At 35.5% G+C, this 27,919-nt stretch overlaps 1 protein-coding gene across 8 annotated transcripts in view; it reads right to left on the minus strand.

Moving 5' to 3' along the window:
* LOC150094955 (MAGUK scaffold protein DLG1-like) overlaps window positions 1-27,919 on the minus strand; it is a 377,157-nt gene that overhangs the window by 59,835 nt on the left and 289,403 nt on the right. For all 8 annotated transcript variants that reach the window (XM_090411306.1, XM_090411313.1, XM_090411309.1 and 5 more), the window contains exons 14-15: window positions 24,978-25,050; window positions 9,030-9,129 (exon numbers count right to left, since the gene is read on the minus strand). In XM_090411306.1, coding sequence (XP_090267432.1) covers window positions 9,030-9,129; window positions 24,978-25,050 — 173 coding nt within the window. The remainder of the gene's footprint in view (window positions 1-9,029; window positions 9,130-24,977; window positions 25,051-27,919) is intronic.

Below are 27,919 nucleotides of genomic sequence, written 5' to 3' on the forward strand. Positions count from 1 at the left end.
TACTTCTGACCCAGCTCTCAGATCCATAAGTTAAAACTGGTTTGAACACTGTCTTGTATACAGCTAATTTAGTGTTCCGACTAATTTCTCTCTTATTCCATATGAATTTATTCAATTGACTTCCCCCCATACCAGCTTTGCTGATTCTGCTGTCTATTTCTATATTTAATTTACCATCTTCAGTAAAAATCGTGCCTAAATAGCAGAAATGTTTTACTTGTTCCACAGGTTCTCCATTCACAACACAGCTGACATTTTCAATGATTCTGCCTATTTTCATTGTCTTTGTCTTTTTATTGCTGACCTTCATACCATATCTATTACAACAGCTATTCAATTTAGTCAGAGAATCTTGCAGACTTGTAGCGGATTTATTTAGAAGTATAACATCATCCGCATAAAGCAAAGAGCTGACATTAACATCTCCAATTTTGATATCATGTTTAATACCACTTTCCTTCATGATGTGATCCATATAGATAATGAATAACAGAGGGGATAATGTACATCCTTGTCTCACACCAGATTTAACATTAAACCATCTTCCTGTACTTCCTTCAATTCTAACTGCTAACTTACAACTCAAATAAAGACTAAGTATTGCTTAATATAATGCCCCATTGACACCATATAATTGCAGCGTATTGAATAGCTTCTCTCTTGGCACCTTGTCATATGCCTTTTACAAATCGACAAAACTTAAATACAGATCTTTGTTATATTCCCATGCTTTCTCGACTATTTGTCGTAAAGTGAAGATCTGATCCTGACAGCCTCTATTTGGCCTGAATCCAGCTTGTTCTTCACCAAGCTTTTCTTCCACAATTCTTCTCAACCGTTTCTCAAGTATACTTGCATAGATCTTGCCAGGAACACTCAGTAGGGAAATACCTCTGTAATTCTCACATTCAGTTTTATTTCCCTTTTTATATATGGGTACTATGAGAGCTCTACTCCAATGATCAGGAATTCGTCCCTCTGTCCAGGCTTTCTGAACTATGCAGTGCAGCCACTGTAAGACTCTTATACCACCATACTTCAGCATTTCTGGTCGAATATCATCTACTCCTGCTGCCTTTCCACATTTCAAGCCTTTGACGGCATTTTCTACTTCAAGTATGGATATGTATTCCTGACTGCATGCCTGGTCAGTGTTTTTTACCACTGTGCTATCATCACTGCTTGTTTCAATTAGCAGTTTTTCAAAGTAATTACTCCATACTTCAAGGATATCTTTTTCTCCCGTTTTCATGTCACCTTTATCATCTCTAATTCCTTTTACGGCACTCTTTCCTCCATTCTTAAGCTTCTTCAACAACCTCCAGAATATTTTGCCACCTTCTTGATATTTATTTTCTATATTCTTCCAAAGTCCTCCCATGACTTTTATTTAGCTAATTTTACACAGTGTTTAGCATTCTTGCATTTGTCTCTATATTCTCTAAGAGCACAAGTTGACTTATTTGACAGGAACGTTTGGTATGCTTTCTTCTTTTCCTTCACTGCCTCTTTAACTTCCTGTGTCCACCAGGGAGTTCTTATTTTTTTATCCTTACAGACAACCTCACCACATGCCTCTCTGGAAGAATCAATCAATGTTTTCTTCAGAGTTTGCCACTGAATCTCCAAGGTTTGATTCCTGTTCTCAAACTCTTTCATTTTTTCTTCAATAATCTTTGTGTATTTTAGTCTACAGTTCACATCTGAGAGCTGCTCAACTTTTATTCGCTTTAAAACTTTCTTACATGTTATTCTTTTCAATATGAAATTTAATTTTATCCTGCTCAAGACTAAATAGTGATCACTTCCAATTTCAAATCCTCTGTACACTCTGGTGTCCTGCACCAGGGAGAAAACATCACTATCAACAATAACATAGTCAATGAGACTTTTCTTATTCCTAGCCTCTTCTCTCCATGTGAATTTGTGCACATTTTTATGTTGGAACATGGTGTTAGTAATAACCAGTCCATGTCCTGAGCAGAAATCCAACAGATATTTGCCATTATTATTAGCTTTGCTCTTTTCTCCAAATTTTCCCAAAATATTTTTGTATGTCTCACAATCATTTAATACCTTGCTATTTAGATCTCCAACAATGACCAACTTTTCATTTTTCTTTGTGTCAGTTGCTTTTTCTAAAGCCTCAAAAAATTCCTCCACTTCTACCTTAGTAGAACCTTCTGTGGGACCATAGGCACAAATAAGTCTCATTGCCAGTTCCCCATTCTCATATTTGCCCACATTACTCTACTCGAGACTGACTGCCATTCAAGAAGATTAGCCTCGTATTTTGTGTTGAGTACTATGGCTACTCCTTTTCCTTGATTGTCATTGCCTGAATATAACGTTTTGTATTTATTGCTCAGAAAGATCTCACCAGTTTTGGTCTTTTTTGTTTCAGTCACCCCTATTATGTTGATCTGGTACTTATCTAATTCCTCAGCCAGCTCCATTTCTTTGCCATTCAGGTTTCTTACGTTGATAGTACCGATCTTTAACTCTAGTGATGTTGAGTTGGGGTTTATTTTCAGATTTGTTCCAGTAGCTGACTTTTCGCTGTTGGACCTGGTTCCCTGGCGAAAACAACGGGGACCTTGTTTAACCAGGCGACGCCCCAGCCGGCATGAAATTTTGTCATGTTGTACCATCATTTTGTATTTTGGTTTAAGCCAATAAGAATACAATTTGGTCGGCTAAATTCCAAATTGCCAGCCCATCCTCTTTCGTTCAGTATCCAGGTAGATACCCAACAGGGTGCACCACGAGAAGGTGAGGATTGGACATTAGGTCAGAAGCCCTGGTCGGTTCTCCGCATTCCTTTAAAGGCTATGTGGAAAATGATACTAACTGCAGCAGCAAATGAAAGCTTAGGAAAGAAATAATCAAAAAGAAAAAGAAGCCTATCACAAATGGTTAAGCAGTAAAAGATTAGAAGATGAAATAGAATATAAAAGAATAAGAGCCATAGCTAAAAGAGAAGTCAGAAGAAGACAGAGAATCATGGAACAAATTTGTTTCTAATTTAGAACATTATTTATATAAAATAAGACCCAATGTATATAAAATTTTGAAACACTTAAATGCAGATACCAAAGAAAACATAAAATTAAACACTGAATTGAAATTAGAAGAATTTCTAAATTACTACACAGAATTGTGGACAGACAAATATTTTAAAAAAGACAATTGGCAAACAATTAAAGAAAATGAAAAGGAAATAACTAAAGAAGAATTAGAAATCAGTTTGAAAGAAACAAGAAACAGAAAATCATCTGGAGAAGATAAACTAGGTTCAGAACTATATAAATATGCAGGAACTAGATTCAAAGAAAGACTCTTATTATTTTTAAATAAAATTTATTCAATTGGTATCCCCCCCCAATAAAATGGAAAAAAAGCAATTGTGATTCCTATCTTTAAAAAAGGTAATAGAGATGACCCTAAAAACTATAGAGGTATCAGTGTACTAAATTCCTGTTACAAAATATATAGCAGAATCTTAAATAGCAAACTAATGAACTATTCTGAAAACTTTATTTTAGAAGTACAGAATGGATTTAGAAAAGGACAAGCATGTATAGACCAGGACTTTTGCCTAAAATTAATAATAGAGAAAAAAGAGAATACAATTTAGAAAGACATACTGCATTTATTGACTTTGAAAAAACATTTGACAAAGTTAAAAGAAACATATTATTTAACATGTTAAAAGAAAGACAAATACCAAATAATATCCTAAAAGCTATCACAAGTATAGATGAAAATAATCAAATACAAATAAGATTAAATTATGAGCTATCATATACGAGAGAGATAAACCAAGGGGTCCGACAGGGATGTCCCCTCTCAGCAACTCTTTTTAATATCTACTTAAATGAAATAATAATGAAATGGAATAAAAATTTACATCAAGGAATTAAACTTTCTTCTACAGTAAACTTAAACACTCTCCTCTTTGTCGACGACCAAATAATAATTACAAATTCTGAAGATAAACTACAGAAAGCTATTTTAGATCTAAATGAGATATCCAAAGATTATGGTATGATAATATCAACAGAAAAATCAAAAACTACGGCCTTTAAAGGACAAGATCCAGCAAGAACTAAAATAGTAATAGATAACAAGATCTTAGAACAGGTAAATTCATTTAACTACCTAGGATATATGATCACATATGAAAATGAAAAAGATATAAACTTAAAAATTGCAAAATATTTAAAAATAACAGGTATAATTAACTCTATATTTAAACCAAACCTAGTTCAAAAACAAACCAGACTAAAAGTATACAATACATTAGCCCCACCAGTCTTAATGTATGGAAGCGAAATCTGGACAATAAAACAAAAAAAGACAAACAAAGATTGACAACAGCAGAAATGAAGTTTATGAGAAAAACTGCAAAGTATACCCTATTTGATCACAAAAGAAACGAAGATATTATGAAAGAATTAAAACAGAAAGATTACCAAAACAAGCCTTAAAGTACAAGCCATTAGGAAAAAGAAAACCAGGACGTCCTCTTAAACGGAACAGGCCAAGCTAGGCCTAAATCTTGATATGCATGATGATGATGAAAAATTAAAAAAATAAATACTTAGCCCACTGACAGACAGTGCTAATGTATTGTAGGCTTACAACCTTTCATCAGGAAGTCATAATATACACACATATACAGTATATATATATATATATACACACACACACACACACACAGTATATATATATAAAAGGTTTAATGACTATTACCGAGAGAAAAGATAACAAGATATATTTAAAAAAGATACTACTAGTTTACTAGTTTCGTTACATGAACATCCTCAGGTATCACAATCAAAGAAGTATATAAAAAATTACAGAGACTTAAAATTGTACTAACAGAACAAGTATAAAAAACAGTAGCGTGTTTGAAAAAAATGCAAGTATGAGTTCCTAACAAACGAATACTACGCGCTGTCGCGAGTGCGCCAGTACTGAACAGAAGCAACGTGTGCGTCAGAGAGATTGTAACTCAGGCTGTTGTTGATATGAGAGGAATCTAGAGAAATTTCTCTAGATTCAACAATCTTTCTTTCGAGTTCATTGTAGCACACATGGATGTTGGCAGTTTGAGTCAAGTTTACAATATGCTGGCGGCCTTCGTCTGAGTTAGCTGAAAAGAGAACGTGGCTAGAGAGAGCGCTAGCTCTAGTCCTGTTATAGGAGATATCTCTACGGTGTTCATTCAAACGTAGAAGGATGGATTTAACAGTCTGTCCATAGTATGGCTTTCCATAATCATACAAAATCTTGTATACTCCTGGAAACTGAGTAGGAAGATGTTTCTGTTTATGTTTGCTAAGTAATGAACGAAGTTTTGGAAGCGTAGTGAAGCACGTTTTGAAGTTGAATTTCTTGAGAATCTTGGCCAGTTTTGGTGAAAGAGAGCTGATGTAAGGCAAGGAGATGAAGGCTCTTGGGGAAGAGGGATCTTCAGAAGTAGTTGAGTGCCTGGGGGAAAGAAATTTGTCAATTTTCTTTGGAGAGAAACCATTGTTAATAAACGTTTTTTTAAGAAAACGGAGTTCATTTTCAATTTCTGTTTTTTCTGTAAGTAATGATTTGGCTTGGTGGGCTAAAGTGGAAATAATACCACATTTTTGTGGGGGATAATGATGGGAGGAAGCATGAAGGTATCTGTCAGTATGAGGTCTAAAAAGGGAAGGCAGTCATCTGATTCCAGTTCTAAGGTGAAAGAGATTTTTTCATGGCACTTGTTTAGGTGGTCTAAAAATAAATAGAGGTTATTGACACCGTCTTCCCAGATGAGGAAAATATCATCAATATAGCGGTACCAGACTTTTGGTTTAAAGTGAAAGGAGTTAATAGCTTTTTCTTCAAAATCGTTGAGAAATATATCCGCAAGAATCGGAGAGAGTGGGCTGCCCATAGCCAGACCTGAGTTTTGTAAGTAGATCTTGTTATCATATTTGAAGTATCCTGACTTTATGCAATGGGAGAGAAGAGCAAAGGGTTTTTTTTGATAATTTGTTCTTGAGAAGATCGAGGACTTCTTGAGCAGGAACATTTGTAAAGAGAGAAACAATATCAAAATATAAACCTCTATTTATTTTTAGACCACCTAAACAAGTGCCATGAAAAAATCTCTTTCACCTTAGAACTGGAATCAGATGACTGCCTTCCCTTTTTAGACCTCAAACTTACCAGATGTGCTGAGAGCATTAAAATCTCAATTTTTAGAAAGCCTACTCATACTGACAGATACCTTCATGCTTCCTCCCATCATTATCCCCCACAAAAATGTGGTATTATTTCCACTTTAGCCCACCGAGCCAAATCATTACTTACAGAAGAAACAGAAATTGAAAATGAACTCCGTTTTCTTAAAAAAACGTTTATTAACAATGGTTTCTCTCCAAAGAAAATTGACAAATTTCTTTCCCCCAGGCACTCAACTACTTCTGAAGATCCCTCTTCCCCAAGAGCCTTCATCTCCTTGCCTTACATCAGCTCTCTTTCACCAAAACTGGCCAAGATTCTCAAGAAATTCAACTTCAAAACATGCTTCACTACGCTTCCAAAACTTCGTTCATTACTTAGCAAACATAAACAGAAACATCTTCCTACTCAGTTTCCAGGAGTATACAAGATTTTGTGTGATTGCGGAAAGCCATACTTTGGACAGACTGCTAAATCCATCCTTCTACGTTTGGATGAACACCGTAGAGATATCTCCTATAACAGGACTAGAGCTAGTGCTCTCTCTAGCCACGTTCTCTTTTCAGCTAACTCAAACGAAGGCTGCCAGCACATTGTAAACTGGACTCAAACTGCCAACATCCATGTGTGCTACGATGAACTCGAAAGAAAGATTGTTGAATCTAGAGAAATTTCTCTAGATTCCTCTCATATCAACAACAGCCTGAGTTACAATCTCTCTGACGCACACGTTGCTTCTGTTCAGTACTGGCGCACTCGCGACAGCGCGTAGTATTCGTTTGTTAGGAACTCATACTTGCATTTTTTTCAAACACGCTACTGTTTTTTATACTTGTTCTGTTAGTACAATTTTAAGTCTCTGTAATTTTTTATATACTTCTTTGATTGTGATACCTGAGGATGTTCATGTAACGAAACTAGTAAACTAGTAGTATCTTTTTTAAATATATCTTGTCATCTTTTCTCTCGGTAATAGTCATTAAACTTTTTTATAATATTCCAACCGAGTAAAAATGAATTTTGAAAATATATATATATATATATATATTGTGTATGTATGTATGTATGTATGTATATATATAACAAGTAAAGACTTGGTGCATTATTAAATGAGCTGATATGGTATAGATAAAGTAGCAACTGTTGCATATATTACAACAATCATGTTGTATAATTCAGAACAGGATTTCATTACTGCGCATAACAGGACTGATTTATATTTGCTCTTTAATACAGCTGAACCAACTAAGGTTACAAGCCATTATTTTATATCTTTAATCACATTTTCTGATGAGTTTGACTATTTACGAGAATGAAATCCACCCAAGCTTTTAGGCTACCACCTTCATATGGGACCAACTGATTTGCTTTTAGCTGAAAAGACCTTAAAGATCCTTATATTCTAGACAGGATTTGAACTTATCTCTCTCCAATTGAAGGGTAACATGTCATCCTTCTAACTATACTGTGAAGGTCACTACTTAAGCAGGTGCTAAGAAATTGTTGAAAAAATATAATTTGTGAAGAGAGGCCAGATTCAAGCTAAATAAGAAATGTAAAAACTAGATTTTTACTGTCAGATAACTAGTAGGGAAATTAGAAGCAATTCAATCTCTGTAACTTCAGTAATCTTGAAAGGCATAGATATGTATGTCAACAGAAAAACCATTCAAAAAGCCAGTGTCATTACTCGACTGGATATTAAGTTGCAGGATCCTGAGACTTTTGCACCAGAGGCAGATTTAAGTAGGTGAAGTCTATACCTAAAACTAAAATGAATGGTCAAGACTGTGCAATGTTATTTCATGACAGGGTCTTGACACTACACTTATAAGGCTTTAATAGAACTATCTTCTATTTGAGTCACTCAAAAATATTTTTAAAGGTTGATGTTATTTTGAGTAATCTAAAGGTGAAGGGTACAGTAAGTGTGCTTGCCATCCAGTTATTTATTTTTAGTTCGAGGCAAAAGCTTGTATGTCACAAAATGTGATACCAATGGGATCATGTGAATATTTCATTATCAAAAATAAACTATAGCAATGAAATGTAATACAGGCAGTCATCACATTGCACAGTTCTGAGATGCACAAATTTCAGTTACCACAGTTTAGTTAAATAACACCATTCCTCCAACGATACTTCAAATTTCAGTTACCATGATATATTAACTGAGAGTAATTGCATAAAGCACAAAATACTTCTAGCTCTTCAGTTCACAAAATAACAGATCAGCATCATGATCAGTGCTTTAGTATATGCACATGAAATGATATTTCATATGAAATGATATTGAAATATCATTTCATATAAAAACAACACAAAGGATAAAATGTTGGAAACTGATCTAAACTTAGAAAGGAGTATGATAATTCACCAAGGCATAGAAAAGATGCTTGCTCCCAATTGTAACATATATGATGAGAAGAAGGCAAGCAATACTGACTACTGGTGATAAGTTTTTTTTTTATGAAGAAACAGAATACTAATGCTCAATGTTTCAAATTACACTGTACTAAATAAATATTACTTTTACTATTTTTTCATTTCCCTATACATTTATAACTGACAGTAAGAGAGTTTTTATTGTTTTGACAAAAATTTTTAAAGGTCACAGAACAATCATAATTTTTCACATTGATTATTAAGATCACTTTGCATGGTTTCAGCTTGCAGGGTCATTTTTACAGTTACATACATATGCAAAGCAAGGACAGTCTGTATTTGTATCTAGTAGTGAAAGTATTAAATGATAACATTTTTAGAAAACAGTGAAATTAACTATATCAATCATTTAAACTTACGTTCAAAATCGCTTCCATCCTCACCACTATTTTCTTTGCTTTTCATGAAAGGAAACTTCCTTGAAAAGGAAAAATTTTTCTTTTTCCTATCCAAAGTGCTCTGTAAAGAAATAAATTGATCTAATTAAAGATTCAATTTGACAGGTCATGTATGTCATAAAAAAGTGGGATACACAATAGGATACGAATAGAATCATATGTATTCCACTGGTATCACATTAGCAATGTGTCATTTTGTGATACCAGTGTGAACTGGTACTAAAATCCCTCCAGAGACAAGACTTCAACAATGGTTTGCACTATACCCTTTTAAGACATAGATGCCGAACCTATGGCACACGTGCCAGAGGTGCCACGTTGGAGAATTCTGCTGGCACGTTAACGATTTACAGGTGATATTATTTTATACGTTAAAAAAAAAAAAGTTGAATAATTTATAATTGTTACAATACAAGTTAAATGTTGTTTTACACCAGAGAGCAGCTATGAAGATGTGCATTATGATTGGTGTGGTATTAACAAAAGATTGCGCGACCAAAAGACAAAGGCAACTTATAATTGTTGAGTAGAAATGCTAATTCTCTTCAACCGAATTCCATAAATCTGAAACTGTCATAACAACATTCACTATATCTTTCTTAGTTTTAACACATTCACGACGGGGTGTCGTTTATTGTTCTGATGGAACCTCTTATTACCGGCAGCCTCAACTCACACAAAGTTTAACTTTATTTCTGCTTGTTTGCTTTTGAGCTAGGGAGCACAACACATGCATTATATGGCATATTTTCAATTCGTGGTAGAATTTTATTTGAAGTTAGCCTTTGTGATCTGTCATACATCGAGAATTTCAAATGCAATAAAATAAACACTTATTTCGTGTAACTAAAAAATTGGACAATAGTTTTTAGTTAGATACTGTGTTTCCAGTGCAACGTATGGTTTTGCTTGAGTCTATACAGCATAGTTTCTGTGAGAGGGGACATGTGATTCATTAGTTGGCACTATTTTTATTCCAGCTGTCCCTAATTGCACTATTTGTTGAGAAATATATTACACAGACTGCAAAAGCCTCTGTTTTTCTTGCATCTGCAGTATAATGGCTGTTGGGGAGGGTATGTTGTTAAACGCAGGGTTACTAGTTACTATCACCTCAACGTAAACATGTTTAAACAATTTTCGTGTGCGAAGCATATACAACACTTTTTAATGTCTTTTTTCTAAAGTAAATCAGGGGGTGCCAGTCATAAGCAAGGGCGAGTTATTTTTGAGTAAATATGGTAAGAGTTTTGACGACAAGTTGACATCCTTCTGCTGCTTCCCCTGCTCAGCTAACTTTGATGGTGAGTTACAACACAAAAATATTTTTCTCACTACCGTTTTTTTTTTCAAACCAAAATCATTAAAATCAATTTAATGATACAATAATCAATTTCACACTGAATAATATTATAAATTTATATATAAATAAATATCATAAATAAAATATTATTTGTAAAATTATAATTATTTATAAAATATTATAAATATATTTATAATATTTTATAAATATTTAGGAACCGGTTCCTGAGTTAGTCAATCTCTGGCACGAGCAAGCGGATTTTTTCTCCCGGAAAACTCGGGTTTTTTGCCCTGTCAACTCAAGAAAATTGGCCGTCGAACCCACACTATTTTCAGACATTATAAATATTGTATTAGGTTAGGGACCATGAGATGGCGGCACTTGTTAGCCACCTTCTTCACTGTGTACCGATTAATTAGTGATAGGCTTGGGTCAGCTATCTCTGATTGGCTACTAGTGGAGAACTGCCCACTCAGTCTCCAAAAGTCAGATAGGGCTAAAACGGCTTTGCATACTTCCTATACAGGAACAAAAAAGGCGTTAGCTGATTTTTTTTAGATTATTGTCTATTAATTTTTCCCCTATTAAAAACTGACCAGCATGTCAGCAACTCAATTTGTAAATTTTTGGCAAGTGCACATAAAAAGGTTTGCCACCACTGCCCTAAGAATAATACTGATATTCCAACAACAGAATATCTTCTATGTGGTGCCCACTTGGAAAAGCCTCAACAGACTATGAACAACAGGATGCCGCAAACAAAACTTCATCAAATGGGGCTACCTCACTGGATATAAGGTCCTCTTTTCTGCAATTGCAGAAAAGAGGACCTTATATTCTGCACAGAAAGAGCAGCTGATTGTGCAAGATATTTATTGTATACAACTTATGCATAGTTTCTTTTTCTTTCATATTTACTTATTCCCTGTATAATTTACCTATTAAATTTAAGCTATTCTCAATTTATAATGTATCCTAATTTGTTGTAAATAATGTTGTACTAATTACTTACTACTGTACCACTTGTGTTTGGATGTGAAATAAATAAATCACTTTTTGTGTGAATTACAACCTTTTCATAATGGAACCAGATTTCAATTAAAAATCACTGTTTATGTGTGTGTGTGTGGGGGGGGGGGGTAAGGGGCATGCCATCCATATGCATGTGGCAAGGCGAGGGAAAGGAGGTGTATCAGAAGAATGTTGGTACAAAATGCAATTTTTTTAAAATTCTTATTTTGTTCATATTATTTTATGCGAGTCTTACCCACAGAAGTCATAAACCTATAGTCATTAATACAGTGGCTAAACTTAATGAAACTTTCACAAGTCACTTCAGGCCTCTAATAAGCAAAAGGATAGGATCCCATTGGGTGATTAAATTTATCTGCCACTTATAGACATTTGCAAAATTCTGTCTAAGTGGTAAATAAATACTATTCAACTGCAAGTGCTACCTGCAGTGAATGACCCATCACACTCACCAAATGTAACTGTAGGGTGTGCTATGAAGAATAATATATAAAAACTGCCATTCATTAGCTGACACATTGAATGCAGAGCTCTGAGCATTGACTGGAATGCAAATCTGCAGAAAAACATTCAGAATCAAGGTTCACAACATGGGTTTCCATGGTAGGACTGCAATATGCAAGCCCCACATTACCTGAATCAACATGTACAGTAGGACGTGGAAGCTTGGAAAGCTATGTTATGGAGTGACGAATCACACTACACCCTATACCAAGCAGGTGGATTGGTGTGACAGATGCTCAGTGAACATCTCTTACCAGAGTGTGCAACTCCAACTATGAAATTCTGAGGTGGCAATGTGATGATATGGTCCTGTTTTTCCTGATTTAGCCTTGGCCCTCTGTGGTGTCACAAACATAGATAGAACTCTGAACGGTATCTGAACATTCTGGACAATGGAATGTTTCCTACTTTGTTGCATTTCTATGGAACTGACTATTGTCTCTTTCAGCAAAGACAATGCACCATGTTATAAGGCTGACATAAATGTCACCACACTTGACTGGCCTCCACAGAGCTCTGATCTTAATCCTGTTGAATATCTGTGGGATGAAATGGACCATCGGGTGAGGCAAAGGGATGTCTGTCCTACAACAGTCCAGGGCCTCATTACATGCCTACAGGAAGAATGGTTCAAAATTCCCATCGATCGCTATCATGTGCTTGTGGAAAGTAAGCCCTGTAGGATTGCTGCAGTGATCACAGTGAAAGTAGGTCCTACATCTTATTAAGGTGAAACAAACAGCCTTGGCTGTTTGTTTCACCTTAATTTTTCCTCACAATATGGTGTCCACTGACTTCTTTCCAAGCGGTGTATATTCTTGTCTGACCTATCCCAAAATACCAGTGTGAAGATACTGCTATCAACAATAACCCACTCACATTTTTATTTCTTGTGTCTTTCCTCTATGTGAATTTGTGTACATCTTTATGGTGAAATATGATATTAGCAATGACTAGTCCATATCCTCCAAAATGAAATCCAGCAGATACCTACCATTATTATTAGCTTTCCTCTTTCCTCCTAACTTTCCCCAAACATTTTTGTGTATGTGGTATTCATTTCCTAATCTACTGTCACATCACCAACAAGCACTGATTTTTCTTATTTGTGAGATTTATTTATGTCTGTGGTCCCACAGAACCTTCTGCAAAACTACAGGCACAAAATGTCTAATTTTCCAATTCTTCATTTTAATGTTTGTTTATATCATCCACTGTACTTGACAGGCTTTGTATTTAATGTTGAACACTGTAGTTATTCCATCCTTTACTTGATTATAACATCTTGTAGTTGTGACTTAGATTTCACTAGTTTTTGTCTTCTTTGTTTTGGTAACATCAATTACATTAACATAGTATTTCTTTAATTATTCTGCCAGTTCCACTTCTTTTCCATTGACAATTCTTATGCTGATGATGTTTACTCTGAATTCTGCTGAAGTTGAGTTGAGTTTGTTCTTGAAGCTGACTTTTCACACTGTTCACCTCAGTACCCTGACAAAAACATAAGTGATCTTGATTTATTTATTCATATGCCCCCCTCCTTCTCCCTGTTCCTTTTGGGAGTGGGTGGGTTGAGCCCTCCTAATAAGGGATTAGGGGTGTGTGTGTGTGTGTGTGAGAGAGAGAGAGAGAGTGTATATATATATATATATTTATTTTATGACTGTAAATACGTGGGTTCATGGAGCCAGTTTGCCTCTTCTGAGGGATGGAAAACCAAAGTTTCTGGGTGAAAAAGCCTCTACCACTCTATGAAACTAGCTAATTCACATTTAGTCAAAAGAGACCAGATAAAGATTCCTCGTGTCATAGACAGGAATCGAACCTCGGTCTTTTCAACCAAAGGGCTTCATCTATAATGATTGAGCTATAGAGACTCAAAGTGACCTTGATTAATAGGGCGATATCCCTAGCGTTATAGCATTTCATCATATAATACGATCATTGACTTTTGGTTTAAGATAATACAACTTGAATGGCTAAACTTCAAATTACTCTCTTCGTTTGGCATCTATGTAGATACCAACTAATGGGATACACCACAAGATTATGATGACTGGACATTAGGACAAAGACCTGGTTGGTTCTCTGCATTCCTTAATAAGCTATAACTATTAAACCAGTGCTTCCCAAACTTATGAATGTAAAGGCCCCTTTGGAAAAATTAAAATATTTCATGGCCCCCATCGAAAAAAAATCGTAATAGTATAGACATATATTATTATAATATTTATTGTAGTAATTATATTCAATACAAAACATACACGCTGAATATTACAAAATCAAATGCAAATATCATATATTGTTATTGTACATTTGCAGTACAAGCATGAAACTTAAAACAATTAGTAATAAACAAAGCAAGAATTAAAAAAATAAAAGAAGTTTAATAACAATTTAATGTAATGGATGTGTTTCAATACTGCTAAACAAAAAGTCAATATCAGGTGAAATATTTGAAACTGCAATTCTTAGATTTCTTTCCAATGCTTCCACTGATAAGCAGGACCTATGTTTATTTTTAATTACCAATAACGATGAAAATGCTGTTTCACAAAGGTCGCCTCACCCGCACCTGTGTACACAAGCAATGAAACATTAATTTAAACAGCAAAAAACTTGGCAGTTTTAAATGAGCACGTGATTTTGCATTTGAAAGCTTTTTTGTGCTTATCAATACCTTTGAAATGAAACTTATATGAATAAACATATATTAACTAAGATTCGTTAAGCACCAAAATACACAGGAAGCAAAATTTGTGAACCAACACCAATGTGTGACTTTTTCCATTAAAATATAAAAAAAAACAAAAAATAATAAAAATTAAATACGTTTCTTTTAAGATAAAAAAATATCTACTTAGCCTTAAATCATTTTAAATTTGTTTTTATTATTTCACGGCCCCCAGTTTGGGAAGCGCTGCCTTAAACAACCCCTCAGCAAGATAAATCCTTTCTAAATAATAAATGATTTTATCCTGCACTAAGAATCTGGAAAAGGAAGAAGCTATCTATAACATTCAAAAGAAAAACTTACTGAATGGGAGTCAGTGTTCAATAAGGTGATGTGGGCAAATTTCACAACATAAAACTGAATAATGAGATTTATTTGTGAGATAATTCCACAGAAGATTGTAGTAGTGAAGTAGTACAGAATTATTATTATTATTATTATTATTTTTTTTTTTTTTTTTACAAGCAGAGAAATATTTTGGGAAAAATTGGAGAAAAGGCCAAAGAAATAATCAAGTACATATAAAGAAAAACTAATCCAAGATGCTATGGTCACTTAAACAAAATGGGAGATGAATAACTAAAAAAAAGTTTCAAAGGAAGAATGAGATACAAGTGAATTAAATGCAGTTAGGAGGCCATAGAAAGCTGAAATATAAAAGTAGATCATAATTATAATAATTATCATAATTACTATTCCTAAAGTATGGGAAATTGTCATACAAAATTGTGTTAAATAATTTTTTTTTTTTTTTTTTTTTTTACTTCTGTAGCACGTTAAATGAGATTTTATTGTAATCATGCGCCCTAACTGTATGTTATTCCTATTATTGTTTAAAACTACTGTACTGATGATGTCCTAAGATACTTAGGATGAAATATTTACAATTAAATAATTTTCACTGTGGTTAATATGCATGTTTCTTTTAATTATGATCTCACCACAGGTTTCGTTATTTAAAAGAGTTATAAAAGTAGATCAACTCAGAAACTGACAAATAATAGACCAGTGTGGAAGAAAGTTGTGGAAATTACATACGAAATAGTAATTATGTTGAACTGTCATAACATCTAGCACTAAAATTTGCACCCAAAATGGTAATTCTGACTTTGGATTTGTTCCAGTGCTACAAATCTGAAATTTTTCCAATAATAATAATACAAAAAAAAAATAAATAAAATAAAATAAAAAAAAATCATTTCCTAACACAGATTTAAATGCTTGGTATCATTCTAGTGAAAATTAGATCTTGCCATTAATATGAACTAACAATGTTTTCATTTGTATATATTGAATCTCATAAAACATATAATGAATAAAAAAAAAAGTGAGTGAAGGAATGAATAAAAAAGCACTCTGTTGATATTTTTATTAGCATTTCTATTGCTGCTTTGAACTCCAGAAGAAACATTCTTAACAATTAAAACAATAAAATCAGGCAACTCTTCTAAACAACTGCAGCCTCCTCCTTTCTCGCTACTTAGCTCAATTTTTTATACATTAGATGTTCTTTTTTATGAGCTATCATTTAGTTTTTATATGAAATAAGTAAAACAATCAAGCAATAACTGAATGAAATTAGTTTAAAAAATACAACCTTACAGAAGTCTCTGCAGCATTTCACTCAATTGTGCTGAAATTCTGAGGGGTGGGGCCCTTAAAAATGTAAGAAACAACTGATGACAACTTATCTTGTCAGATGTCATCTCCCATGAGTTTCCACCATGTACGGTTTTGTTTCTTTTTTACATTCTTCGGAGGACAAAAAGGTCCAGTCCTTAATATTTCCCATCCAATCTTTCTTTGTCTTCCTCTTCTGTCTGATGACAACATAATCTACTGAAAGATTCACCTTAAAGGCATTTACAGAGGAAGTGTTTCACATGATCTCTATTTATTTTATCAAACTGGAATGGAATCCTCAGAGAACTTGAAGCAGGGTAAGAAACAGTTATATTCCAAATTGGTTAAATTGCTTGAACAACATATACAGAGGCACATAGAGATGAAGATACTTCCCTTCCCACCCTGTCAAACATTCTCAGTACACAGTGCCAAAAAACAACATTTGCAATCTACATGCATTGGTTGTTTCAGAAGTAACAACCTCCCTCCACACATACCACATTTCTTTATTTTAGTTTGACTGGGAATTCTAAGGGAAAGAACCACATTCAGTCAAAATTAAATGATTTTATGAATGAGAAAAGCTTTCAGCTTTTCTGAGCTTTTCAAGACACTACAGTTATATGAGGCAAATGGAACATTGCACAGAGCAATATACAGTCTATATTTAGGTTGTAGGACAGCAGTTAGAATGAAAGAAATACAGAAAGATGGTTTGATGTAAAATAAGACCAATGGTGCACACTTTCTCCACTCTTATTCACCATCTATATGGATCACATTATGAAAGGAAGTGTCACTAAACCTGATATCAAAATCAGAGATATCAAACTTAGCTCATTGCATTATGCAGATGATGGTGTGCTTCTAAACATATCCAGTGCAAGTCTCCAGGATTTTCTAACTAAACTAAATAACAGCTATTACAAATTTGGCCTAAATATCATCAATAAAAAGACCAAAACTATTAAAATAGATACAGAACTTTTAGAAAAAACTTAATTATTATTAACGCCTCCATGGGGTCAAAAGATTCATTGCGGGAGGTCTTTCCTAGGAAACACGAAGTCTATCATACCACTCCTTAAACTCATTGACCGTTCTTGCTCTCACACTCTATTAGGCAATGCATTCCATGGTTCAACCACCCTCCATGCAAAGAAACTACTCCTCACCCTATTGCACACAGTTTCCTTTCGTAACTTCCAGGGATGGCCCCTTGTTATTACTCCTTCCTGCTGTTCAACCAAGGGAAAGAACTACCCAGGGCCAACCCTGTAACTACCTCTCAACAGTTTAAAAGTCTCAATCATATCACCTCTCCTGCTTCTATTTACCAAACTATGCAAGTCCACTTTCCCTCAGGCGATTCTCATAACTAACATTGTACAGTCCTGAAACCATCTTTGTTATCTGCCTTTGTACTCTTTCCACAGTTCATTTATTCCCTTCAAATCCAGGTGACCAAATCTGAGAACAATAGTCTAAGTGTAGTCTGATCAGGGTCTTATACAATGGAATGATAACTTTTTTTATCTCTGCAAGTCAGCTTCCTTCTCATTATTGCAGCAATCCTCTGTGTTACCTTCACTACCTTTGCAATATGTCCCCTAAATTTCAGGTTTCTATCAATCATCAATTGAGACATATTGAGGAAGTAGGGGAGACAAGAGACCCCAGATCTCTTGTCTCCCCTACTCTCCAGTAGAGAATGCAACATCCCATTGATGTATCCCAAACCTCAAGACCTTATGTCCCCACAATATGTCCCCTAAATTTCAGGTTTCTATCAACCAACTCCAGATCTCTTGTCTCCCCTACTTCCTCCGGTATAGCTCCTCCAATAGAGTATGCAGCATCCCATCGATGTATCCCAAACCTAAAGACTTTACATTTTGCTGCATTAAACCCCCATTCATTTGCCCATCTGTCTAGCTTACTCAAATCCTCTTGCAAGGCTACCACATCTGCACTGTTACTAATAACCAGATGATGAGAACCTTCCCAGCTTCACATCATCTGCAAACAACTGAATATTCCCCTGCAATCCACTGACAATGTCATTGATATAAAAGTTAAACAATATAGTCCCAGTACTGAGCCCTGTGGGATCCCACTTGTAACCCTCTGCCTCCTTGAAACTTCCCCACCATACACGACTCTCTGATACCTATCGGACAGCCAATCCTGAATCCAGTTGACCAACCTGACATCCAAACCCATGAGCTGCAACTTAAATATCAGTTTGTCATGTGGCACCCTGTAAAATGCCTTCGCTAAATCCAAGAAAATGGCTGTATATGCCTTTCCCTCATTTACTGCTCTTGTAACTATAATAAAAGGCTAGCATATTACTAAAACAAGAGTGCCCCTTCACAAATCCACGTTGAGTCTCACAGATAACATTACCCTCATCTGCCCAATGCTGTATACGGTCCCTCACTAATTTCTCTAAGATCTTAACTACTGATGACACACAAACTGGCCTACAATTAGACACTTGCAGTCTGCTTCTGCCCTTATGCAACGATGCGTAAGCACTATCTTACCTTCCTTCCATTCCCTGGGCACCTTTCCCATAGCCAGACTCTTATTGAAAAGCCAGGTCAAAAGAGCTGTCAGTTCTTTAGCACATTCTCTCAAAACTCGTGGTGAAATACATTCCAGTCCCACAGCTTTATTGACATCCAGAGTACTCAGTATTTGGAATACATTCTCCTGCTGCACCTCTAAATCTCGAACCTGCCCTATCCTTCTAGTATTAAAATTTACTCCTCCAAGATGAAATACTTGAATAAAGTGTTCATTGAACAATTCCACTATGTCCTCTGCATCAGTCACTTTATTCCCATTTTTATCCCACAATGTCATTCTTCCACAATCATTTCTCTTCCTACTGCCCATATAGCTAAAAAATTCCCTAGGATTTTCTTTGAATCTTAGGGCCAATCTCTTTTCATATTCCAGTTTTGCCTTCCTTACCATACTAGTCACTCTCCTGGCCTGTGTCTTATATTCTTCATGCATCTGCTCTTCACCTGTCTCCTTATATCTCTTCCATAGCCTCTGTTTCGCATGCAGTTCCTGTTTAATATTGTTTGTCATCCATTTTACTCCAAACTGTGTCCTCTTCTTCACTTGTGGAATAGAGCTTACTATTGCTGCTAACAAATATTCCTTCAGAATTTCCCAAGCACTAATGATATCCCGGCCTTCCAATTCCTCCCTCCACAAAACTTCCCCAAGTTGATATCTAAGACTATTATAATCACATGCCTTATAATTCCACATACGTTCCTATCTCTTTGATACTCCTGCATGTCTATTCATCTTCCAAGTCAAAATCACATGGTCACTCTCTCCAACTGGTGGGAGAGATGTCATCTCAGTTATTATCAGCTCTTCTGATGCTATGACCAAATCCAAAACTCTTGAACCTCTTGTTCCTTCTATTACACGTTGCCTAAGGCATTTGTCCCTCAAGAATTCTAGAAATTCCATTCCCTTATTGCTACATGACTCTTCCTCTCCCCAATTTATACTGCTATAGTTAAAATCTCCCATAACAATCATTCTTCTTGCACTTGCCAAGCTCAACTGTCTAAACATCTCCTGGTCCCCACTCTCTATGCTCCTTGGTTTGTAGTAACATCCCCACTAAATATCCTGTCTTGCTCACCTCTACCTCAACACTGCTTTTAAAATCATTAGTGTCACTGCCTTCCAAAGCCTCCACTCTTAGAGGACATAAATCGTCGCTTATCATAAGCAGTACTCAACCACCATGCTTTCCCTTTCTATCCTGCTGAAAAATGCTATACCCTGCTATTTTATTACTATTACTACGGGCAACTCCAGGGAGTCATTGGACTCACCGAGGGAGGCCCCAATATTTCTATTATTATATCCTCTTCTGTCAACCATGTTTCAGTGATCCCAATAATCTTTGGTCAGGCTGATGCTATCAGAGCCACCAATTCCTCTCCTTTATTCTGGATAATCCTGGCATTAGTATAAAGCATAAAATAAAAATGCCACTGTTTCTATACCCAGCATTATCCCCTCTAGACTTCATTGGGCTCAGTATTACCTGATGTTGTCCCCCTTCTCCCAAATACCCATTCCCACAAGAGGCCACCCCTGCTACCATCCACCCAGGGCATTCTAGTTTCCCTGCATTGACACACTGACTCGTTCAGAAGAGCAATCTCTCCAGATGCCTACATCCTTCCTCAGTCAAATGCAAGTGGTATCTCGCATACAATTCCTTTCTGTCATCAAATGCTCCAAGCATCCACATATTCCAATCTTCTCTTCTGACACATTCTAGCTATTATGTTATTCAATATTACTGCTCCTCTGCTCATCTCATCACTATCATACCTAGGCAACACGTACACTATCTTTCCTCTCTGCGTCTTGTTTCGTACAACCTCAAGCAAGAATCTCATATCTCTCGCTGCCCAATTTACATTACCTCTCAAGTCATTTGTTCCTACCATTACAATCATCTTGTCCACCCTTTCACCCCTCTTAATTGCCATAGCCACAATTTCTATCGTTCCTCCAGGCAAAAACACTCCTCATGCATCCTATCTTGAACACCACGGATCATTGCGTCCCCCATACATTACACCTCTTACTACCCTGTTCCTCAATTGCTCACATGCATCCCCCATTCTCCCTCTCCTCTAACACTTTCTCTCTGTGTTCCCCTACTTACCTGCCTTCCTGACATCACTCTATCCCTGGTTCCAGTGCTCCCTCGCCTTCTTCTCATTCCCTCTCTCCTTTTCTATCATTCCCATAACTCTCTCATTCCCTCTCTCCTCTTCTATCATTCTCATAACTATCTCTCATTCCCCTCTCTTCTACTGTTCCTATTCTCTCCTCTTCTACCATTCCTATAACTCTCTCTCATTCCCTCTCTTCTATTGTTCCTATTCTCTCCTCTTCTACCATTCCCATAACTCTCTCTCATTCCTTCTCTTGTTCCTATTCTATCCTCTTCTATCATTCCCCTAACTCTCTCTCTCTCACTCCTACTCTGATTCGCCTTGCATTCGTCTCTTCCATTCGCCTAATCTCATCTTTCACACCTCTCATCTCATTCCCTAGACATTCCACCTGCTCTTTCAGCTCATCTATCTCTCTCTCTCTGCAAGTCGCCACTCTTATTTCCCAATTGAGACCATCTCCAAAAACTTCACAATCCTTCAACCTTTCCAAACTTCCCACTCTCGTTATTTTATTCATATTTCTCTTGCCATTCTTGCACTCTATCATACCACTCATCTCTCTCTACGTGGAGAATCTCCCGCCTGTGACTCAATGAAGTCAGTTATAGTCATCTGTAACTCACCAAGTTCCTCCTATTGCCTGCATTTTGCACATATACATATTCCCCTTCTCTCACCTGCCACATATACAACTGCCAGGATGCATACATCCCACAAGTCCTGCATACTACAAAATCCCATATCACACAAAATGGAGTCCTTAAATGGGGGAGACTTGGTGATACGCCATTTGCAATTTTAACTGCCTCTGAGCCTCTGATGCCATTATTCAAAATAGTGTCGAGGAACTATTACACTAAATGCTAAATAAGTATAAGGGAGTATAACTATATAAGTAAAATTACAAACAAAACATTTAAGTATACTAAATATAAATAAAACTAAATAATGAAAACTTATGTTATTTTGTTTTCTCTTCCACTGTTATGCATCCGATTCTGACCCCGTCTTCTCGGTAACCAAAATACACAATATAACGACAAAAACTAACTTCAAAAACAGCAACCGAAGGACACTCGTATTCCAGAAAAACAACGTAGCACAAATGTCAACAGAAGTCAGACTATTCACCGATTAAAAAAGCACTTTTTTCAGCACAGCTCAAATTCCCTCCATTTCAAAAATTTGGTTTTTTCATTGAAAAATTCCTCTCATCATGACGAGAACTGAACTTAGAAGGGCACAACATACCATTGTCCTTCCAATTACGGAAGTGCTGAATAGAAAACTTCAGCTTAGCACTCTCAATAGAGACAGAACAAACTAATATTTCAACTATTTAGGTACAGATTTTAGTGAAGACAGCAAATTAAAATAGGGAAATAGACAACAGAATGAGAAACTGGTATGGTGGAGAGCTAGTTGAATAAATGTTTATGGAATAAGAGAGAAATTAGCCAAAACACTAAACTAGCAGTATATATAAGACAGTATTCAAACCAGTTTTAGACCTTAGCGTTGAGTTAGAAATAAAACACTTGATCAAAGATTAGAGACCTCTGAGAAAGATTAAAGTGAACAGATGGTATTAATGGCATAATTATATCAAAAATGAAGATATTGGGAAGGAACTTGACATTGTGAGTATTTGAGAATGCATGAGCAAGTCTAATCTAAGGTGGACTTAAACAGAATGTAAAAAAAGTTAGCAAAATAGGTGTTTGATGGCAAGAAAACAACCTAAAAGCAGAAAAAGATCTAGGTGGATTGATTCAGTCAGAAGAGTCTTAGAAGACCAAAATGAAAGATCTAACAATAATGGAGTGCAGACAAGTACAGAGGAAAAGTGTTGATAAATTAGTAATAATGTCAACTTAATTGTGTAGTACTATAATATCATCTTTTGTGGGAACATATCAGGAAAATTATGATTGTATGTTAATAATATTGGGACAGGATTAAATAGAGAATGCAACTGTTTGCCAGTGATGCAATGTCAGGATAAACTGAGAAGCAAAGCAGATGTTGCAACCTTGCAGGAAGATCTCAACAGACCATGTGAGTAGATGTGTTAGTTTAGTGTTGCAAAGGTCTTGAAATTTCGTAGGTGCTGCATTGCAGGATATGCAATTAATGGAAAGTTCTGTAGGAGGTGGAAGAGATGAGAGATATGGGAGTGATGGTGGATAGAGACTTGAAGTTTAGGAGTCACACTGCTAAAACTAAAAGAGCATGAGGAGAGGGAATATGAATGTATAAGTTGTTACGAGATAATATGGAGGGGATTTTTCATAGAGTAGAGGGGAGACAAGCGTAGAGCAAAAGGTCATTTCTGGAAAGCTGTATAAGGAGAATGTGAGCAAGGGAGTGATGAGAGGCTCTTTGCATGGAGTGTGTTTATTGAGTGGAATGCATTGCCTTAAAAATGTGGTGAGTGCAGAAACTGTGAATTGGATTTAAGGCATGGTTTGATGATCTTTTTTGCATGAGAAAGACCTCTGTCAATGAGTCTTTTGGCTCCACAGAGATCTAATGTTAATAACAATAAATCATAATAATAATGATAAAACTAGAGATGTTGGTGATTATGTGAGCTCTCCATCCTTCGTTTTACTCTAACTGGGTGGAATTTTTAAAGCAATTTTAAACAGAACAGATGGAGAAAAGAAGAAATTATACTTTTTGGATTACCCCCCCCCTCAAGCCTCCATAGCTCAGTCGATATAGATGAAGCCCTTTGGTCGGAAAGACCTGGATTCAATTCCCGTCAGTGACGTGAGGAACCTTTATCTGGTTCCTCACATCACTGACGGGAATCGAATCTGGGGGATGAAAATCCTGGTAACTCAGGATTTTCATCCCCCAGAACAGCCAAACTGGCCCAATAAACACATGCATCTACAGACATAGGATACACGGAGCTAACCACCTTATCCTGAAGTTACAGTTGCAAGGTCCAAGTATAGTTGGAAGGTTGTGGGTGCTTAAGTGCCTGTTAGGACCAATGATGATGATGATGGATTACCCCCCACCATTTTAACTGTTCTAGTTTTTTTTTCAAAAACTGAATTTAATTATGAAGAAAAAGAGGTATTAAAGCCTAATATTAAAATTGGAGCTGTTTAATTTTGCTCTTTACTTTATGCATGTGATGCTATACTCCTAAAATAATCCATTATGTCTTCAGAACTCTAAATTGAATAGCTGTGGTAAAAAACTTGGTATGAAAATCAGATTAAAAAGAAAAAAAATGCAATAAGGCAGGAAACAAACTGCATTTTCAAGGGAAAAATCTATAGAACAAGTAAAATATTTCAGCTATTGTCTTTGTCCATCTTCGCTAAAAATCACATCTAAAGGTGTGACTTTTAGTGAAGATGGCAAATTAAATATGGAAGTAGATAAGCAAAGAACAAGTGTGGAAATCAACTGAATAAATTTATAGGGAATAAGAGAGAAATCTGCCAAAACACTGAATTAGCAGATACAAACCAGAGGAAGACTAAAATGTAAGATATAACAATATTGGAGACTTTAGAAATAACAGATTAATTTGAACAAAAACTGTTCACAGGAAGCTACAAATAGTTCCATCATGTACTGTTATCAATGAGTGCACTTTTCAGGAATCCAATAGGATTTTAGTGAGAATGGGAAGAAACTTTCTGTGAGAAAAACCATGCCAAATGCAACATGCTTTGATTTATTTAAAAAAAAAAAAAAAAAAAAAAAATTCCTCTACAGAATCTGAACACCTTTCTGATCAAGTGATATGCACATCAGTAACCATGTTAAAGAGGTGCCTAAGTGATATGTATATGCCAAGTAAAAAAGATTTTCTGTGAGACTTAAGACAATAGAGCAAATGTGCACATTCGGTCCATTCAGACTTATAAGATTTGATATTTTAAAATAAAGAATATGGACACTAAAAACATATTACAAAACAAATTAAAAGAATTTTTTACCTTTCCATCTCCAACAGTACTTTTGCCTTGGAATTTTACACTCTTTAGCCTTGCCCGTTCTCTCCTTTCCACTCTTAAAAAATAAATTCATAAATAAATACAGATCATCACAGACGGCAATTCTTAGCAATACATGGTATAACCTATTTTTCACATACTAAAATTAAATTTAAAAAAAGCATGAGACTAGAACATCGGAAGTAATTAAGTGAACTGTTCAGTTTAAATTAATTCCAATATTAGTAATTAATCATTATTACTTTTTAATGATAATTACACTCCAGAAAGGTAGGTAACCTGGAAGCCTAGAGCATTCCTGTATCATAAGCATGTTAAGCATTAGATAATCTATGAACTGTACTCTAGAAATGAAACATGGAATTTTAAAACATCAATGAATCCACCAAATTTGAATAAATATAGTCAAAAGTTGACAAAAAAGCCTGGGATATGTTATTGTTGTCAAGTCAATTGAAGAGCCTCTAGATATGACCATGGATCTGTAGAACTGCTTTGGCAATCTGTTGAACTTTGATGGAGTAGAGCTTTTCTCTAGGGTTATTGTCAATTTTCTGTAGAGCAGCAGCAATTGCTGGACAAGAATGAATATGGACAGGTGTTAGTTCAGCTCCTGGACAGTTTTTGCAAGTTTCATAGTCCTGCTATCGTCTGATGAATTTTCATGCCTTTAAAATGTTCCATCCTTAGTCTGATGATGATTGTGGTTATTTTTCTCTATTTTCAATAATTTCATTGATTTCATTCTTCTTCTTGATAGTTTCTTTTACCAATCTTGTTTTGGTGACAGAGTTAGCATCAGTTAGTGATAGTGGGTGTAATTTTTGAGGTATCTTGCTTCTTTGGTTAGTCTGTCTGCTCTTTCATTGCCTTCAATATTTACATGGGCAAGTATCCATTGCAATGTGCAGTTCTTATTTTTCAAATTTAAGGTTGTTAGTAGTTCATGAATTTCCTGTGTGAGTTTTGTATTTCCATATTTTTAATGCCTCAAATGCAGATTTTGAGTTGTTGTAGATGTTATTCCATCTGTAACGTTTATTACTCGATTTGAGAGATAGAATTTGAAAGCTGTTAATTCACAAGTGAAGTTTGAAGCTATTTTGCCAGCTGTGGTTTTAATTTGCATTTCCTTACCTCCAGGTAGAGTTAGAAAAACCCCTGAACCTCCTTCGTTGAGTGCTTCATCAGATATCCATCAGTATAGACAATGACATGGTTTGGATTATTTAAGTGATGCATAGTGTCGAGTCCTTTTCTTTTATTTTCTTGCTGTGAATCCTTTTTTGAACAAGGTTCGAGGAGATTTAAGTTTATCATTGTTTTTTTTAGTAGAATAGTGGAAAAGAATGGCTCTTTGCTTATTTTGACATACTGCTCTAAGTCAATCTGTTTTCTAATTTCATGATCATATTGTAACATAGATGATCTCTTTAGCCTAGATTTTCTTGTCCAGGCATTGAAAGTCCTGAGTGAGATGTGATCCTGTTGGTGGCTCCTGATTATGTTAGTGAATTTAACTGTGGAGTTTTCTTCTGTCTTCTAGTAAGTGAAGCCCAGACTCTTGTTGAGCTTTTAAATTATTTGTGGATGAGACTGCACCCATGATATTTTTTGCTGCTCTTGATTGTACTCTGTCAAGTTTTTCTTTTGAGCTAGTAGAAGCTGGAGCCCAGATTGATGAGACATATTCCACAGTGTGTCGTATGAGTGCCATATATGTAGTTTTGAGTGTCTCCAGTTTTGCAACCTTTTTTCCACAAAGCTTTTTGATGATATTAAGTTTTTTAAGAGCTTTATTAGATATATTTGTAATATGAGTTATAAATCTCAGTTCAGTATCTAGGGTTAGGCCTAAGTATTTTGGAGATTCTGTTTTTTTCTATTTTGGTATTATATATTTTGATTTGAGGATTTTAATTGTGTGTAGTTTTTCTATCAGTGGAGAAGATACTCGGGTTTTTTTTTCTGATTTTATCTGTAGTTTAAGTTCCTTTGCAAGGAACTTAAACTACAGATAAAATGGGCAAAGGAACCTTTTCGATGTAAGGAACCTAAATAATTCGATAAAAGGTGGGCAAAGGAACCTTTGCCACCTTTTATCGAATTATTTAGGACTTTTTCAGATTGTTGAGGATTATTGTTTGTGTGCCAGGTTGCTATATCATCTGCATAGCATGCTATTTTCATATATTTGGCATTTATTACGTGAGGATGGATATTGTTCATATAGATGAGAAATAGGAGTGGGCTTAAAACAGAACATCGAACTTGGGCTGGAGTCCCACAAGGACTCCAGTGTTGTTTCCAATTCATAAGACGGTATGTATTATTCTTTCGTTTAGTTTACAGAGAGAACTAGTCAAAGCTATTGGTCTGTAGCTTTTATGGTCACTAGGGTTTTTGTTAGGTTTTAGTAAGACTGATTGATGTTTTCCAGATTTTTGGTAGTTTACCTGCATTCCAGGAGGTGTTAAATATCTTCAGAAGGCAGTTTTTGGCTATTTTCCCCATGTTTTTTAATCATATGTCCAAAGATAAGATCAATTCTGGGTGATTTGTCAGGGTCAATTTGACTAATTGCTGTTTCTAATTCTGTCACTGTGAGGTCCTAAGTAAAGATCTTCAGAAGGATAGGTTCTGGATTGTATTAGCAGACGTTTTGCAATTTTCCTGCACTTTTTGTCTTCTTTGTTGTATTGCATGATTGGGTAGTAAATTTGCCATCTGTTTGTTTGTTGCTGCTGTATTGATTCCTGAGGAGACTGTTTTTGAAGAGTAGTCGGTATCTCGAAGTGTTGTGTTGTTTAATAATCTGATGATGTTCCAGTGTTGTGAGTCTTTTCTTGGATCTAGTCTATTGCAGAATTCTTCCCACTTTTTTTTGTTTGCAGTTAGAAATTTCATCTTCTATGTTTTGAGTT

The sequence above is a fragment of the Typopeltis vanoorti genome, chromosome 21 (assembly GCF_054136105.1).
Source record: "Typopeltis vanoorti isolate ZY-2024b chromosome 21, IOZ_Tvanoo_1.0, whole genome shotgun sequence".
Taxonomy (NCBI): Eukaryota; Metazoa; Arthropoda; class Arachnida; order Uropygi; family Thelyphonidae; genus Typopeltis; species Typopeltis vanoorti.